This window comes from Stegostoma tigrinum, chromosome 32, assembly GCF_030684315.1.
Source record: "Stegostoma tigrinum isolate sSteTig4 chromosome 32, sSteTig4.hap1, whole genome shotgun sequence".
Lineage (NCBI taxonomy): Eukaryota > Metazoa > Chordata > Chondrichthyes > Orectolobiformes > Stegostomatidae > Stegostoma > Stegostoma tigrinum.
The window spans coordinates 4,443,573-4,459,021 of record NC_081385.1 but is presented as its reverse complement, the minus strand read 5'-3'; the positions used below and the strand labels follow the sequence as shown (position 1 = coordinate 4,459,021).

Genomic DNA, 15,449 nt, shown 5'->3' with positions numbered 1-15,449 from the left:
AAACTATAGGAAAAAAATCTTCTTGAGCATGACTTGCTAGAAGCATTTCCTTTTGTACAAGCTGTAGTCAGAATGAGTCACTTGATGTTGTGCATTTGGGGCAAGTTGTGGAGGGATGTCAAAGGTGTGTTTTATGATACCTGATCCAAGTGGCCAAATGCATGACGTATGAGCTTGGCCACTGACTTGTAACCTGCTTTATTCAATTATAGATGGCACCACATCAGAGACTTCTATTTTAGTTCACATAAGATATATTCACCAATCTTTCAGCGTGTTTGGATGAATAATGAAAACAAGTGCCATTTTTCTTACCCAAAAGCATTCCAGGAGACGAGGGACGGTTATAGTTCCGACTTGCTAATTTGGCTGAGATCAGCAAATTCGACTCGGCAGGAATCAAATCTAAGCCTTTCTAGTCTGATTGTAATATCACACATGTTTATGGGCTTTGCCCAACAAGAAAGTATAAGCTGGACAATGACCTTTAGTCTTAAGTGTTTGTGTTCACTTGTGAAATTTTTCCAGCATCTATTGTGCAGTTTAGAAAGGAGAATAATTGTTTGCCGTACACAACATATTTGTGCAACTGAATATGTAGCCAATATCTATTTCAAGATTGTTTTCATCACTGAATATAATCGGTAACTATGTTTATTGCACATATGAAAAATGTTAAACTCAGACCATGCACATCGCAGAATAACGAAGTTAATTGGTAAAATGCGGGCTGGGCAATTGGAATTTGGGGAAAAATACATAGGAAAAGGAGACTTCAAAAACATAATTTCATTTTCCCATTCCAGTTTTTCTTGAAGGGAAAAATAGTTGAATCACAACTTCAGACACAAATGGAACTCCAAGGTTCCCAGTAGGGATGTAGGACGTAGAACAATCCAGTTATATGAAAAGATGGATTTTGAGAAAGGGAAAGTTGTAAATCTGAACTGAGAGGATTTAAAAACAAAATTAGAATTTCTTTTCACCAGCCTGCTGTTTACCCAGGTGAAAATTCGTTACCAAACTTAGTCACCCAGCTAAACTCCTGAAAGGCTGTGCAGATTTAGCCAGTAGAGGGTGATCACTCTTTACATTGGAGCCCAGCTTCACTTCATTCCAAGCAATGGCTGCACAGGCTAGCAACATCTGAAGCTTGGGAACGTGTGTGTGTGTGTGTGTGTGTGTGTGTGTGTATATATAGAAGATGTGACTGTAGTGGGTATGATCAGTAAATTTGAAGTTGAGACAAAGATGTAATGTGGTAAATAGAGGAGGAAGGCCTTAGACAACAGGATCATGCAGACTGGCTCAGCAATGGCAAATGGAATTTAAGCTTGCAAAGAGAAAGGTGATGTATTTTGGAGCTAATGAGATGAGGGAGTACATTTTGAGTGGCTAATCCCTAGGAAATACAGAGGATGTACATATCCATTGATCCTTAAAGGCAGTAAGACCGGGAGATAAGGTATTTAAGGAGTACCTGCCTTTATTAGTCAAGACATTGAATACAAGAACAAGGAGGTTATAGTGGAGCTGTAATATAATGTTAGGCTTCAGCTGGAGTACTGTTTGCAGTTTGGTCACCGCAATATAGAAGGATTTGATTACACTAGAGATGGTGCAGAAGACATTTAACAGAATGTTGCCTGGGCTGGAGAGATTCAGCTATGATGGAGACTAAATCAGCTGGGATTGTTTTGTGCAGAGCAGAGAAGGTAGCAGGGGGTGTCTAGTTGGGGTATACATTCATTTATATTTATCATATGAATGGTTTAAACAAATATTATGAAATTAGTAGGCCCACAATTCTGAAGGTTGTTCTGGTTAAATTGTTCCTGGTGCATATCACATAGGAATGAATACTGCACTGAGATGTTGACAAATACCTGCTAGTATGAAGTTAGTATCAAGATCTGTAATTTGCCAGTTTGATTTCCTTTGACTGTGCCATGCAGTTAGATTATTGGGCTTGTTTGTAATGTAGCACGTTACATTAATGAATGGTGATGTTAATTCTTTATTGTTCGTGCTTGTATCTACAGCCCAGACAGGAGAGTTCAACAGGACTTGTGAACCCTTCAATTTCAGATGCTTGAATGGGATGTGCATTAGCATGGAATGGAAGTGCGATGGGGTCGATGATTGTGGAGACTACTCTGATGAAGCAAATTGCCGTAAGTGGGGGGAAACATATACTTGCCTAAAATCTGGTCACTGTGCAGGTCAGAATCTGCCATACAAAATATTTCATTGCTGTAATGCATCTGGAGTATGATGGGTATTTTACTGAGGTAGAACTATGTTTCATAATTATTTTTTGTTTAACAGCTTAATGAAATAAATTGTGCCTTTAATATTTTTGATTTGAGGAATCTATTAATATCAATTTGCCTATTTTTTCCCCAAGAGAAACACGTTGCCTGTTCCTGCCCTAGCCCACCAACACCATTTAGAGTTGAGGGGCATAATAGTTATTAGCAGACTTCAATGTATGCAGTAGATTTGTTGGAAGTTTACGAGCTATAAAAAGGTACACAATGAAGATTGTGCTGCTTGTCTACGCTATCATTCATGGCTAGGTGTGCAAGATTATCTGGAATCTAGTGCGAAGAATTGTTGCCTTGTTGACCGGTCTACCTCTTGAGCTGCGTTAAGTGAACCCGATTTCAGGTCAATAATCTAAGTTTCACAGTACTGGAAATGATCTGGCTGAAGGGTGGCACAGTGGCTCAGTGGTTAACACCTTATAGCGACAGCGATCTGGGTTTGATTCCACACTTGGGCGATTGTCTGTGTGGAGTTTGCACACTCTCCCTTTGTCTGCCTCCCACAGTCCAAAGATGTGCAGGCTAGGTGGGTTCGCCATGCTAAATTGCCCGTAATGTTCAGGGATGTGTAGGTTAGGTGGCTTATCTGGGATGGATGTGGGCGGGATGCTCTGAGGGCCCTTGTGGACTTGTTGGACCAAAGGGCCTGTTTCCACACTAGCAGTTCTATGATCAATGAAATATTGGGTTGCCCTGTTAGCACAGAGCTGACTTGGCTGAAAAACCCTTTCCAGCATCACCTAAGGCTCCAAAATAGTTCGTGGTGGTGCTCAGCGGTTCACAAATTTGAAGTACAACATTGAGGTTTAATGTATTTTTTAATTGTCAAGTATTGATATTTACTGCCAGGAATGTGGAGAATTGATGTTCTGTCTGCTTCTCATGCGTTGCAAAGGAAGATTCTATTTAAGGAGCAATTATTAGTTGTCCTCCAGTCAGTGTTCACCAGGGTAAAATGTAGTTTGTACGGGCAGTTAATTGGAACTTAATTATTTATTTTGTTTTCTAATCACAGAATCTTTTATTGGCTGATGATGCATTTTTTTTTTAGGGAGTCACAGTGTAAATCATTTTCTTTGTGTATTTTTTTTTAAAAAAAAATTCCTTACCAGTTCTTCTTTTGTCCTTCATCTCTGCAGAAAATCCTACTGAAGCACCTTCTTGCTCAAGATATTTTCATTTCACCTGTCGGAATGGAAATTGTGTTCCAACATGGTGGAAGTGTGATCATGAGAATGACTGTGGAGACTGGTCTGATGAAGATGACTGTCCTGGTATAAACATGAAGTTTAAATAATGACATTATGCATGTGGGATGTAGAGTTCCAAACTGACTAAAAATATTTGTAAATTTTTCAGATTTTAAAAAAAATGTAAGGTACTTCTGCATTCTATAACCATAAAACAATACTGATTTGAATTTATTTTGTTCTTTAGCAATATGGCAACAAATTGGGGAGGCAGTGGCCTTGTGGTATTATCGCTGGGACCCAGATAACTTTGAGGACCTGGGTTGGAACCCCGTCACAGCTGATGGTGGAATTTGAACTCAATAAATACCTAGAATTAAGAATCTAATGACGACCATTGTCGATTGTCAGGAAAAACCCACCTGGTTCACTAATGCCCTTTAGGAAAGGAGACTGCCATCCTTAGCTGGTCTGACCCACATATGACTCCAGACCCACAGCAAATGTGGTTGACTCTTAACTGCCCTCTGGACATAGTGATGGACAATAAATGCTGCCCAGACAGGGACATCGTCCTTGTCCTATTAATGAATAAAGAAAATAAAATAAATTAATTAGAGTTGAATAACAGATTTCTGTATTGTAATGAAAATGGTCACTTTTTTTTCATTTGGTTGAAATTCTTTTGAGGCAGAAGGTCTAGAAATATGGAACAATGAATTGGGTAAAACTTAATTTTGAAAGTTAGTGTGTATAATTATTTAGCATCTGTCGTATTCTTGTCAGTGTGAAAGTAAGGTCTCACCTCATGACCAAGTATTTTTAGCTAACTTTTTGATAGTTTGATAGTGGAATGTTGGGCAGGATTCTGAGAAAACTTCCTTATTATCCTCGAGCAGTGCATTGAGTTTCCTTATTTTAGCTTGGAGAGGTAACTAAGATCTTAGCCTAACATCATCTCTGATAGAGCAACACACTCAATTGGACTAAAGTTTCACTTTATAAATGTTTTTCAATCAACCTGTTGCAGATGGGACTTGATCTCAGGCCACCTGGCTCAGACCTAGGGACAGTGCCACTGTGCCATGAGGGGTCCTCATACAAGAAAAGGCCACTTTCCTTGGGGGGAAGAAAATGCATATGCATTGAGATGTTACAAATGTGAGTTACTTCCTACTTTCCTCCCTCAACTGAGGATCGTCGCACCGTAGCTCAGCAATGAATGAGTGTCTTGGTGAACGGAAAGGACGGGCATTTCAGTAAGAGGGAGAGATAATAGGAACTGCAGATGCTGGAGAATTAGAGATAACAAAGTGTCGAGCTGGATGAACACAGCAGGCCAAACAGCATCTTAGGAACAGGAAAGCTGACGTTTCAGACCTAGACCCTTCATCAGGGTTGATTTCAAATGGGGGAAATTAAGTTGTTAATGTACTTCAGACCCCAGAATTTATTTCTTAATCAGAAACCTAAATGCTTTTTACTGAAGTGTTTGCAATTGTTTTAGGTTGGAATCCTGCTCAACATACGACTAAGGCTCCTTTGAGTTGTGGTCCCAACCACTTCCGATGTAATGTTGGAGGATGTATTATAAACAGTTGGGTGTGTGATAGATATGAAGACTGCATGGATGGTTCTGATGAGGAAGGCTGTCCCACTTTTCCAGGTAAACTAAAATCAGAAGGACCACCCATTGTTGTAGTACTTAAGAGTTTTATTTTGTAGGAAACTTTGTTGCTTGCAAATATCTAAATGTGTTTTTTTTAAAAGCACTTTTTATGCAATATCTGAATTAGAAATGCCCATCACTTTTCAGAAAGTACAAAGGAAATTCTGTTTCATACCCTGATATTGCCATTTAGTTTTGATTAAGGAAGCTTTAATTTTGTCACAATAGTTGCAGGGAATAATCAGTGCTCATTGAGTACAAATGCTTATGCTTAAAAGGTAAGTTGTTATCCTGCAAATTTTTAATATGCACTGAGTTTTATTCATTGTTGGGTATTGAAGCTAGTATCATTCTCATTTTTAACTAATCACTTGAAATGTTGTTTGTAGCATTGTTTTAACCACTTAAGATTTTAAACATCAAGACTCTGAAATTCGCTGGACTCTGGGGCGGTTCCGGCAGAATGGAAAACAGCAAATGTAACACTACTGTTTAAAAAGGAGGTCGATAAAAGGCGGGTTACTAAAAGGCCTGATAGCCTAACCTCTGTAGTGGAGAAACTGCTTCAATTTCTCATTTAATGAAGAGAAATTTGCTGACATACTTGTATCAACGATAGCCACAGGTGAGCTGCTAGAAGACTGGAAGTTGGCTAATGTTGTGCCACTATTTGAGAAAGGTGGTAAAGGAAAGCCAGGGAACTATAGACCTGTGAGCCTGACGTTGGTGTTGGGCGGGAATCCTGAGGGACAGTATGTGTATGTATTTGGAAAGGCAACAACCTATTAGGAATCGTCAACATGCCTTTGTGTGTCGGAAGTCATGTCTCACTAACGTGATCGAGTTTTTTGAAGTAATGAAGAGGTTTGAGGGCGGTGTGGTGGATGTGATCTATATGGACTTCAGTAAGACTTTGGACAAGGTTTATCATGGTTGACTGGTTAGCAAGTTTAGATCTCATGAAATAGAGGGAGAACTAGCTATTTGGATACAGAACTGGCTCAAAGGGAGAACACAGAGGGTGGTGGTGGAGAGTTGCTTTTCAGAATGGAGGCCTGTGACCAGCAATGTGCCACAAGGATTGGTGTTGGGTACACTGCTTTTTATCATTTATGTAAAATGATTTAGATGTGAACATAGGCAGTATGGTTGTTAACAGACGGCTGTAAAATTGGAGGTGTAGTGGACAGCAAAGAAGGTTACTTGAGAGTACAACAGGATCTTGATGAGATGGGCCAAAGGGCTGAGGAATGGCAGATAGAGTTTAATTTGGATAAATGTGAGGTGCTGCATTTTTGGAAAGGCGAATCAGGGCAGGACTTACACACTTTATAGGGTTCTGGGCAATGTTGCTGAACAAAGACCTTGGAGTGCAGGTACATAGTTACTTAAAAATGGAGTCACAGGTGGGCAGGATAGTGAAGAAGGCATTTGGTAAGCTTGCCTTTATTGGTGCAGTGCATTGAGTATAAGAGTTGGGAGGGCATGTTGTGGTTGTACAGAACATTGGTTTGGCCACTTCTGGAGTATCGCATGCAATTCCGGTCTCCCTCCTGTAGGAAGTGTGTTGTGAAACTTAGAGGGGTTCACAAACGATTTACAAGGTTGTTGCCAGGGTTGGAAGGTTTGAGCTCTAGCGAGAGACTGAATAGGCTGGGGCCATTTTCACTGGAGCATTGGAGCTGAGGGGTGACCTTTATAGAAGTTTATAAAATCGTGAGGGACAAGGACAGGGTAAATAGACAAGGTCTTTTCCCTGGGGTGGTGGAGTCCAAAATTAGAAGGTTTAAGGTGAGAGATATAAAAGGGACCTAAGTGAAAAAGTTGCCCCTTAAAGGTTGATCTGTGTATGGAGTGAGCTGGTGGAGGAGGCTGGTACAATTGCAACATTTAACATCCATCTGGATGGATATATGAATAGGAAGATTTAGAGGGATGTGGACCAAATGCTGGTCAATAGGATTACATTTATATAGGACTCTGGTCGCCATGGACAAGTTGGACTGAAAGGGTCTTATCCATGCTCTATATCTCTCTGACTCTAAATAGCATGACACCTGGATAGAAAGTGTCCCATCGGACAGATGCAGCATGGGTTTGTGAAAGGCAGGTCATATTTAACTAATCTACTGGAATCCTGTGAAGGCATTATGAGCGCGGTGGACGACGGGGAGCTGTGAATGTGCTATGTCTGGATTTTTAGAAGGCATTCAATAAGGTGCTGCAAAAAAAGCTGTTGCATGAGATAAAGGTGCATGGATAGAGGATTGGTTAACTAACAGAAAGCAAAGAGTAGGGATAATTGGGTGTTTTTCTAATTGGTGATCAGTGGCTGGCGGTGTGCCTCAGGGATCAGTGCTAAGACCACGTATTTGATTTTAAATTATGTAGATAATTTGGAGTTGGGGACCACGTGTAGTGTATAAATGTTTGCAGATGACACTAAGATGAGTAGTAGAGCAAAGTGTGCAGAGGACACCAAGAGTCTGCACAGGGATATAGATAGGTTAAATGATCTGGCAGGTGGATTACAATGTTGGTAAATGTGAGATCATCCATATTGGTAGGAATAACAACAAAATTGACTATTATTTAAATGGCGAAAAAATTGCAGCATGCTGCTGTGCAAAGGGACCTCGGTGTCCTTGTGCATGGATCTCAAAAAGTTGGTTTGCAGGTGCAGCAGGTAATTAAGAAGGCAAACGGAATATTGTCCCTCATTGCTAGAGGGATGGAATTTAAAAACGTAGAGCTTTTGCCACACCTGGCATACCGTGTACAGTTTTGGTCTCCTTACTTGAGAAAGGACGTACTGCAACTGGAGGGGTTGCAGAGGGGGTTCACGAGGTTGCTTCAAGAGTGGAGAGGTTTGGCTTATGAGGACAGATTGAGTGGACTGGGACTATATGAATTGGAATTTAGAAGAATGAGAGGGATCTTATAGAAATATTATAAAATAATGAAGGGAATAGATAAGATTGAAGCAGGGATGTTGTTTCCATTGGCAGGTGAAACTTGAACGAGGAGATGTAGCCTCAAAATAACGTGGATCAGATTTGAGGGGGAACTTGGTCACCCAAAGGGTTGTGAATCTGTGGAATTCCCTGTCCAGTGACACAGTTGAACCTATGTCATGTTTTTAAGGCAAAGATAGATTTTGGAATAGTAAAGGAGTTAATAGTTATGGTGAGAGGGTGGTTAAGTGGAGCTGAGTCCACAAAAAGATCAGCCATGCTCTTAAATGGCGGATTAGCCTCGACAGGCCAGATGGTCGCCTTCTGCTCCTGATTCTTCGTTGTTATGAATAGGGACTGCAGGGAGGATGAGCAAATTGACCATAGAACCTTGGTAAAGGAAACCATTCAGCTGGGGTGAGGAAATAGGAATGTATATTTAGTAGGGAGCAGTAGAATTGATGGCATAGATGTTGTTCTTTGCAGCCGTGAGCAGGAATCCAGATAAGAGCTCATGGTTTTTGAGGTAGTATATTAGCAAGAATAGAGGATTGCCTAACTAATAGAAGGCAGAGATTAGGAATAAAGGAGGCATTATCAGGATGGCAACCTGTAACTAGTGGAATAACACCAGGATCAGCAATGGGACCACCATTATTTGCAATATGTTTATTACTTAATTGAATGAGGAAAGAATATGAACTATAGTCACCTTTATGGATGACACAAAATAGGTAGGAAGACAGTTGATGAGGATGACAGAAAAGAGTCTGCAGAGGAATCTTGACAGATCAAGTGAATGGGCAAAAACTTGTCAGATGGAATATAATGTGGAAAAATGTGAGGTTATGAACTTTGGTAGGTCAAGTAATGGAGCAGAATATTATTTAAGTGGAAAAAGACTGCAGAAAATTAGACCAGATGAATCTGGGAGTCCTTGAGTATAAGTCATTAAAATCTAGCAGCTGACTTCAGTGGGTAATAGGAAAGGCAAATGAAATGGAAGTCTTTATTTTAAAGGAATGGAGTATCAATATGGGGAGCATTTGCTGAAACTATGCAAAGCACTAGTTGGGCTACAGCTGGAACACTGAACTGTTTTTGGCCACTTCTCTAAAGGTGTATTGGCATTGGAAGCAGTTCCAAGAATGCTCACTGGGCTGATCCTGGGCATGGAGTGACTGCCTAATGATAGGTTGGGCCTGTCTTCATTGGAGTGGAAAAGGATGACAAACAACCTTATTGAAATATACAAGATTTTTAGGGAACTTGACAGAGTAAATGATGACAAAGTTGTTTCCTCTTGTGGGAGAGTCTAAGATCTGACGAAGTAATCTCAGAATAAGGGGTTGTATGTTTTAAGACCGAGGTAAGGAGGAATTTCTTCTCCCAAAGGGCTGCAAGCCTGCGGAAATCTGTATCACAGAGGGCTACTGAGATTGGGTCAGTTAAGTATGGTCAAAGCCAAGATGCTTAATCAGTAAGGGAACCATGGATTATAGAGAAAATGCAAAATGTCAAATTGAGGATTATCATTGATGTTATTGAATGGTGGAACAGACTTGAAGGGCTGAATGGCCTGCTTCTCCTGTGGTTTTATGATGAGAACATAGATTATTGTGCTGTAATACAGATAATTATTTTCTATAAATGCTCTGTAATTATTTATGCATGTAGACTTCCTGATTTGATTGCTCAGCTCTTTTGTTTTGTTCACCCACTTTGTTACTTTCAGTTTATTTCCTTTCCAGCGATCTGTTATCCATTCAGATGGTAGCTGTACGATCTGACGCCATTGCCAGAAGTGGAAGTGGCCTCCTCTCTTGATGCTAAGATCAAACCTTTCAACCATGTTTGATATTCTTTTAATAAATTAAGAACTCCTGTGTAAGCCATTGTATATTGCAATCCAAGTTGATTGAAAGCTTCTATTATCCACTGATTGTAGAATTTACTATCTTCGCATAAATACAAGATTATAGCTTTGTCAGAATTTATGAGCTCTTGTGATTCTGTTCTATCTCAGCAGCAAGCGTGACAACCACTTCCACCACTACTGTCCACCCAGCTGGAAAGTGTAGCTCTTCAGAATTCCGTTGCGTTCGAGGCCATAATTGTATCCCCAACTGGAAGCGATGTGACAGCCACAGGGACTGCCGCGATGGCTCGGATGAAGTCAACTGTCGTGAGTACTTCTATCAAAATAAACTTTCTGCTCTGGAAATTGTTGAGTTAAATTGCTTATAAGGGTGCTTAAAATATTTCCTTTCAGAAGCAGGAAACAGCCTAAATTCAAGTTAGTTCAAGGCCAATCAAACTTCTTAGCTGGTCAAGATCTGTTCTCAACCACCTTTTTTGTTTTCCTCTACACCACTTACCCTCTCCCTAATCTTCTAACAATGCAAGGATATGCAATTGTTTCAGTTTTTCTCTTGCTTACGTCTTTTTATTCATCTTGCCACTGATTAGAAGATCTGGAATTGTCAATTTGTTTTCCCCCATCAGAGAATTTGAATTAGTGATTTGATACTTATGAATGAAAAGTCAAGAATTTTACATTTTGAAAGGCAAACAAAAATTACTGTGCATCTTATAGTGGAAGATTGTGTTTGACTCATTGGTTAAATGTTTACTTGACTGAGATATCATTCATAATATTAGTGATTTAATATAGATAACTGTACAAGTCAACTGTTGTACTTTTTGAATTGCTAAAGTGTCGTTAATGAGTGTTCCCACCCCCAATACCAAAGTAAACCATGTCCATGCAAGGCAAAACCTGGACAACATCCAAACCTGGGCTGATAAGTGACTTTGGAACATTTGTGCTGAACACAACCACAGCCAGGGAGAGAGATTCTAAGCATCGCCCCTTGAAGTTCAATGAAATTACCAATGCTGAATTCCCTGGTATCAACATCCTGGGACTTGTCTGGAAATATAACTGGAGCCGCTTGATAAATACTGTGACTACAAGAACAGATCAGAGGCTAGGAATTCTGCAGCAAATAACTCCTCTCCTATCTCCCCAGTGCTTGTCCATTGTCTACACATACAAGGCAGGTGTGTGTTAGAATACTCCTACTTGCCTGGATGTGTGCAGCTCCAACAACATTCCAGAAGCTTGATATCATTTAGGATAAGACAACCTGCTAGTTTAACCCCCTGCCCACCACCAACATTTGTTCCCTTTACCATAAATGCACATGGCAACGGTGCATACCATTTACAAGATACATTTTAATAAATCACCAAGACATTTTTGATAGCTGCTTTCAAACCTCTCCCATCTAGGAGGATGATGGCAGCACTTATATGGGAACATCACCACCTACAAGTTCCTCTTGTCACTTGGAACTGTACTGCCATTCTTTCACTACAGCTGGGTCAAAATCCTGGAACTACCAACCCAGGAGCATTGTGGGTGACCCTAGAGGTTTAAGAAGGCAACTTAGCCAGGGCAGTTGGCAATGAGCAGTAGATGCTGGCCTGATTAGTGATGCTCAAAACCTGTGAACAGTTTTTTTTTGAAAGAAATTCTCCTCAATAGAAGTAAGTGGAAGCCCCCTCTGTAGTGTTGTGGAAATGTCCATACCCCTGGACTAGGAGGGCTGAGTTCAAGTACCATCTGCTCCAGAGATGTGTAATAACATCTCTGAACAGGTTGATTAGAAAATTAGCTAGAAGTGAGTGGAAAATTGCAAATTCAAAAATGCAGAAAACTGGAAATAGAGATGTGATGGTTCTGTCGGAAGAAGGGAGGGATAATGCTTGCAAGTTTAACATAATGAATGTTAGTCTTTTAACTTTCAAGTATTCATTAACCTACTGCGTGGTAGGTGTTTCATGTTTATTTTCAGTGCATTAAACGTTTAATGTTTACTAAGCCTTCATTCTTCCATTCTTGTGGAATCTAATTCTTAGCTACCCATGTTCCATTACGGTGTTTGAATGAAACGGTTTGTGAGGATGGAGAGACTTGCATAAGCCAACTGGAACGCTGTGATGGATTTCTGGACTGCTCTGATAACAGTGATGAGAAGAACTGCTCAGGTAGGTTCCTAAAATAGGGGGGGTTAAGGAACGTTTAAGCAGCATCTGGGTTGGATTGTTGTGGCATTTCTGCGTGTCTGAAATGAACTTATGCATAATGTCCAGTTTTCAAGGGTTGAGTTATAGTTTTAATTTTGTTTAATTAATTGTACTGGCGCTAATTGTATACTTTGTTTTATTTTAAGCTGATAATGTATCATACAAAGTTCAAAATTTACACTGGGCAGTTGATTTTCGTGGTGCAATTTCTTTAATGTGGGAGCGACCAAAGAATTTGCCACCATCGTGTACCTCTGTTGTACTGTACAGGTAATAATCCTATAACTCCTTCTGTTTTAACCATTCTCCATTCTCTTCCAATGCAATTATACAAATTGGATTCCTGGATCTGCTGTTTGTTTTCAGCTGCCATGCATTTAATTGTCCAAATGAAGAATTCACCTTTGGGCCCAGTGGTGAAATTTGTCATTTGAATTTGCAATCTTTTATTAGGATAAGAGTAGAAAATGTTTAACATTATTAACTTAAGTTGTGTGTTTCAGACAGTAGTTTGTTTTCAAGTTGAAGGCTGGGACTTTACCTTCACCTCCGTGCCATTATCACAAAGATATGTTCAGTTAGATCAGCTATGAGTATTTTTCCTACCACCTATAACATTGTTGGCTTTTGATTAGAAAGTGAATATTGGATATTGCAGCTAACTAGACTTGTGATTCACTCCAGTACATATCTGTAATTATCCAATGACACTGTTGGGAGGGCTGTCGGGTATTCTGTCCATCGTTCTGCTCCCACCAACAGTAATATAAAAGAACAACTGAACAATGTTGCATTTTTTGTGGAATCTTGCTATTCACAAAATGGCTGCCATATCTACTGACACACATACTTTAAGATTCTTGTTAAAAATGTGAAGAGGTACTAATTTTACATAAATTACAAAGCAAAATTAAAATTTGAGGTTGCATTAACCAATGGATTGCTATTAGGAGAACAATTCAATGATATAATAATTCTGGGAATTTTTTAATGTTTATGTACTGGTTAATATGAAATATCTAGTTTTGAGAGGTAGGCAGCTTCCTGTATTTGTTCCTGCTTTAACAATTTAAAACTATGTTTGGGATTTACTAATATTTGAGAAGCTTTTAGTGGTAATTACTTGTGACTGTTTGGCAATATTTTTAGTTCTGGGAGTTGAACTTGTACCTGAGAAATTGTTACAGATAGTATCCCCAAATATTTCAGCACTCTTATCTATTTTGTTAAAGAGTTTCAATACTTGATTTACAATCCAGTGATGATGTTGGTCAGTTGTATTTTTCTAGTAAGTAACATTTCATGAATTTCTAGGATGTGTTGGTATATGTTTCAATGACAAACTTCCTTTCTCTTATAGTTTGGTTGGTGATAACTGGAAGAGCTTGGATGCTGGTGACAAAACTACAGTTGTTATAACTGTTATGAAACCTGACACAACCTACCAACTGAAAGTACAAGTGCACTGCCTTCTGAAGATCTACAGCCCAACTGATAGTATTATATTGCGTACACCAGAGGGCTGTGAGTGCAATTTTCTAAATACTTTTGTTCTTTAGAGTAAGCTAAGATTGAAGGTCCTAGAGTTGGTTTTACACCTCTTGTCATGCTGCCCACAATCATATTGTTAATCTAATTTGCTTGTTTGGTGTCGAACTCTGAGGAGCAAATGTTTAATGTGTTGTTTTATTTTGTGTAGCACTCTGAAAATTAGTGCATCAAAGTCACTGCAATAGCATCAGCGACCCTGACACACACGAGCTGCTGATGAATAGAAAACTAGAACTATAAAAAAGTTTAACGTTATGTTCTGCTGAAAGAAAGTAGAGGTTGTGATGTGGTGCTAAAATAAGCCTGTGAGCCATTCCTGAAGTATCCTTTGTGTAGTATTGCTGAAAAAATATGCATTTAAAATTGATGTGATTCCATAATTGAAGTGGAATCAAGCTTGCAAAGAATTACGCTGACAAACATTTTTAGGATTGTCAGTCAATGCCCACATGCTTGCGTATGGAAGCTGTATGGGGCCCTGGTATTTGAAGACACAATATGCCACACACTCTACTTATTTCAACTCAATAAAAGGTGATGACCATCTTTGGTTCATTTCTTAGGGCAATGACTTGAACAATCAATGAGTCTGCCAAGTTTAAAGAAATATTGGCAGTTAACTGCCAGTCATCATTAACTGTATTCTTCACAATAAAACCTCTATCAATCATTCCATTTGCCACCAAATTAGAATTTTATTCCATTGCATATTTGTGTTTATTTTTCTGTTTAAAGATCTTCTGATCCTCAGGCTGTTCATAAATTTTCTGAACTGAGATCTGGCATGGACATTTCCACCTAAGTACCTTTTTTGTTTGATCAAGAAAAGGAATTACTTTTTTTTAAAAAGAAACAAATATTTTACCATCAAGACCTTTTGTGGTGTTATTTATTATTCCATAGACACATATTTATTTTATGATGGAAACTACATAAATTATTCTATTACCTGGTGCTTATGCCTCATTTTTGTCATTTCATATTGTCCTTTTTATTTATTTTACTTTTATTTTTCACAAGGCTATCTCTTGGACATTATGACCTTCATTTAGAGATCCAAATTTCACACCAACCAACTTGCAATTTCATAGGAATTTTTCTTAATATAATAAAATCTTAAATGTGCTTCTGTCTTGTCAAAATCAGGACTGCTGACCAAGAACTTGGCCAAAGAGAGCGTTTTAAGGAGAATCTTCAAGGAAGAGAGTGGCATAGGGAGAGAATTTCCCATATCCCAGGATTTAGACAGCTGAAGGTTCAGTGTTGGACCTGTGGAAATGGGATGGGGGAGGGGAGTGGACAGTAGACAGAATTAGAGGGGCTCAGACATCTGACATTTGGTAAGGCTGTCGAAAACTAGGCATGGAGAGGGATGAGCCCCATGGAAAGAATTGAAAGCAAGGTTGAGAATTTATTTGGGACATTGCTGAACCCTAGAACCAAGGAAGATAATGTGCATGGGGACTGAATAGGATTCACTATGAGTCTGACAGAACTGGCAGAGTTTTGGATAAGCTCAAGTTTACACAAGATACAGGTCAGCCCAGGACATTTTAATTCAGTTTTGTTTTGCAGAAATCACAATTAAAAGCATTAGATTACTTGAAAATATTGGCCATGGTGTAGCAGTAACTTGTATCAGTAGAATGTTAGCACCATTCAACTC

At 39.3% G+C, this 15,449-nt stretch overlaps 1 protein-coding gene across 3 annotated transcripts in view; it reads left to right on the top strand.

The window, feature by feature from the left end:
* sorl1 (sortilin-related receptor, L(DLR class) A repeats containing) overlaps positions 1-15,449 on the top strand; it is a 182,135-nt gene that overhangs the window by 134,097 nt on the left and 32,589 nt on the right. For 2 of the 3 annotated variants that reach the window (XR_009442868.1, XM_059638993.1), the window contains exons 31-37: positions 2,043-2,174; positions 3,467-3,601; positions 5,025-5,183; positions 10,167-10,325; positions 12,065-12,193; positions 12,379-12,502; positions 13,593-13,756. Coding sequence is in view for 2 of the 3 variants with exons in the window: in XM_059638993.1 (XP_059494976.1) it covers positions 2,043-2,174; positions 3,467-3,601; positions 5,025-5,183; positions 10,167-10,325; positions 12,065-12,193; positions 12,379-12,502; positions 13,593-13,756 (1,002 nt within the window). In the remaining variant the exon portion in view is untranslated. The remainder of the gene's footprint in view (positions 1-2,042; positions 2,175-3,466; positions 3,602-5,024; positions 5,184-10,166; positions 10,326-12,064; positions 12,194-12,378; positions 12,503-13,592; positions 13,757-15,449) is intronic. The other variant, XM_048561943.2, reaches the window with a different exon arrangement.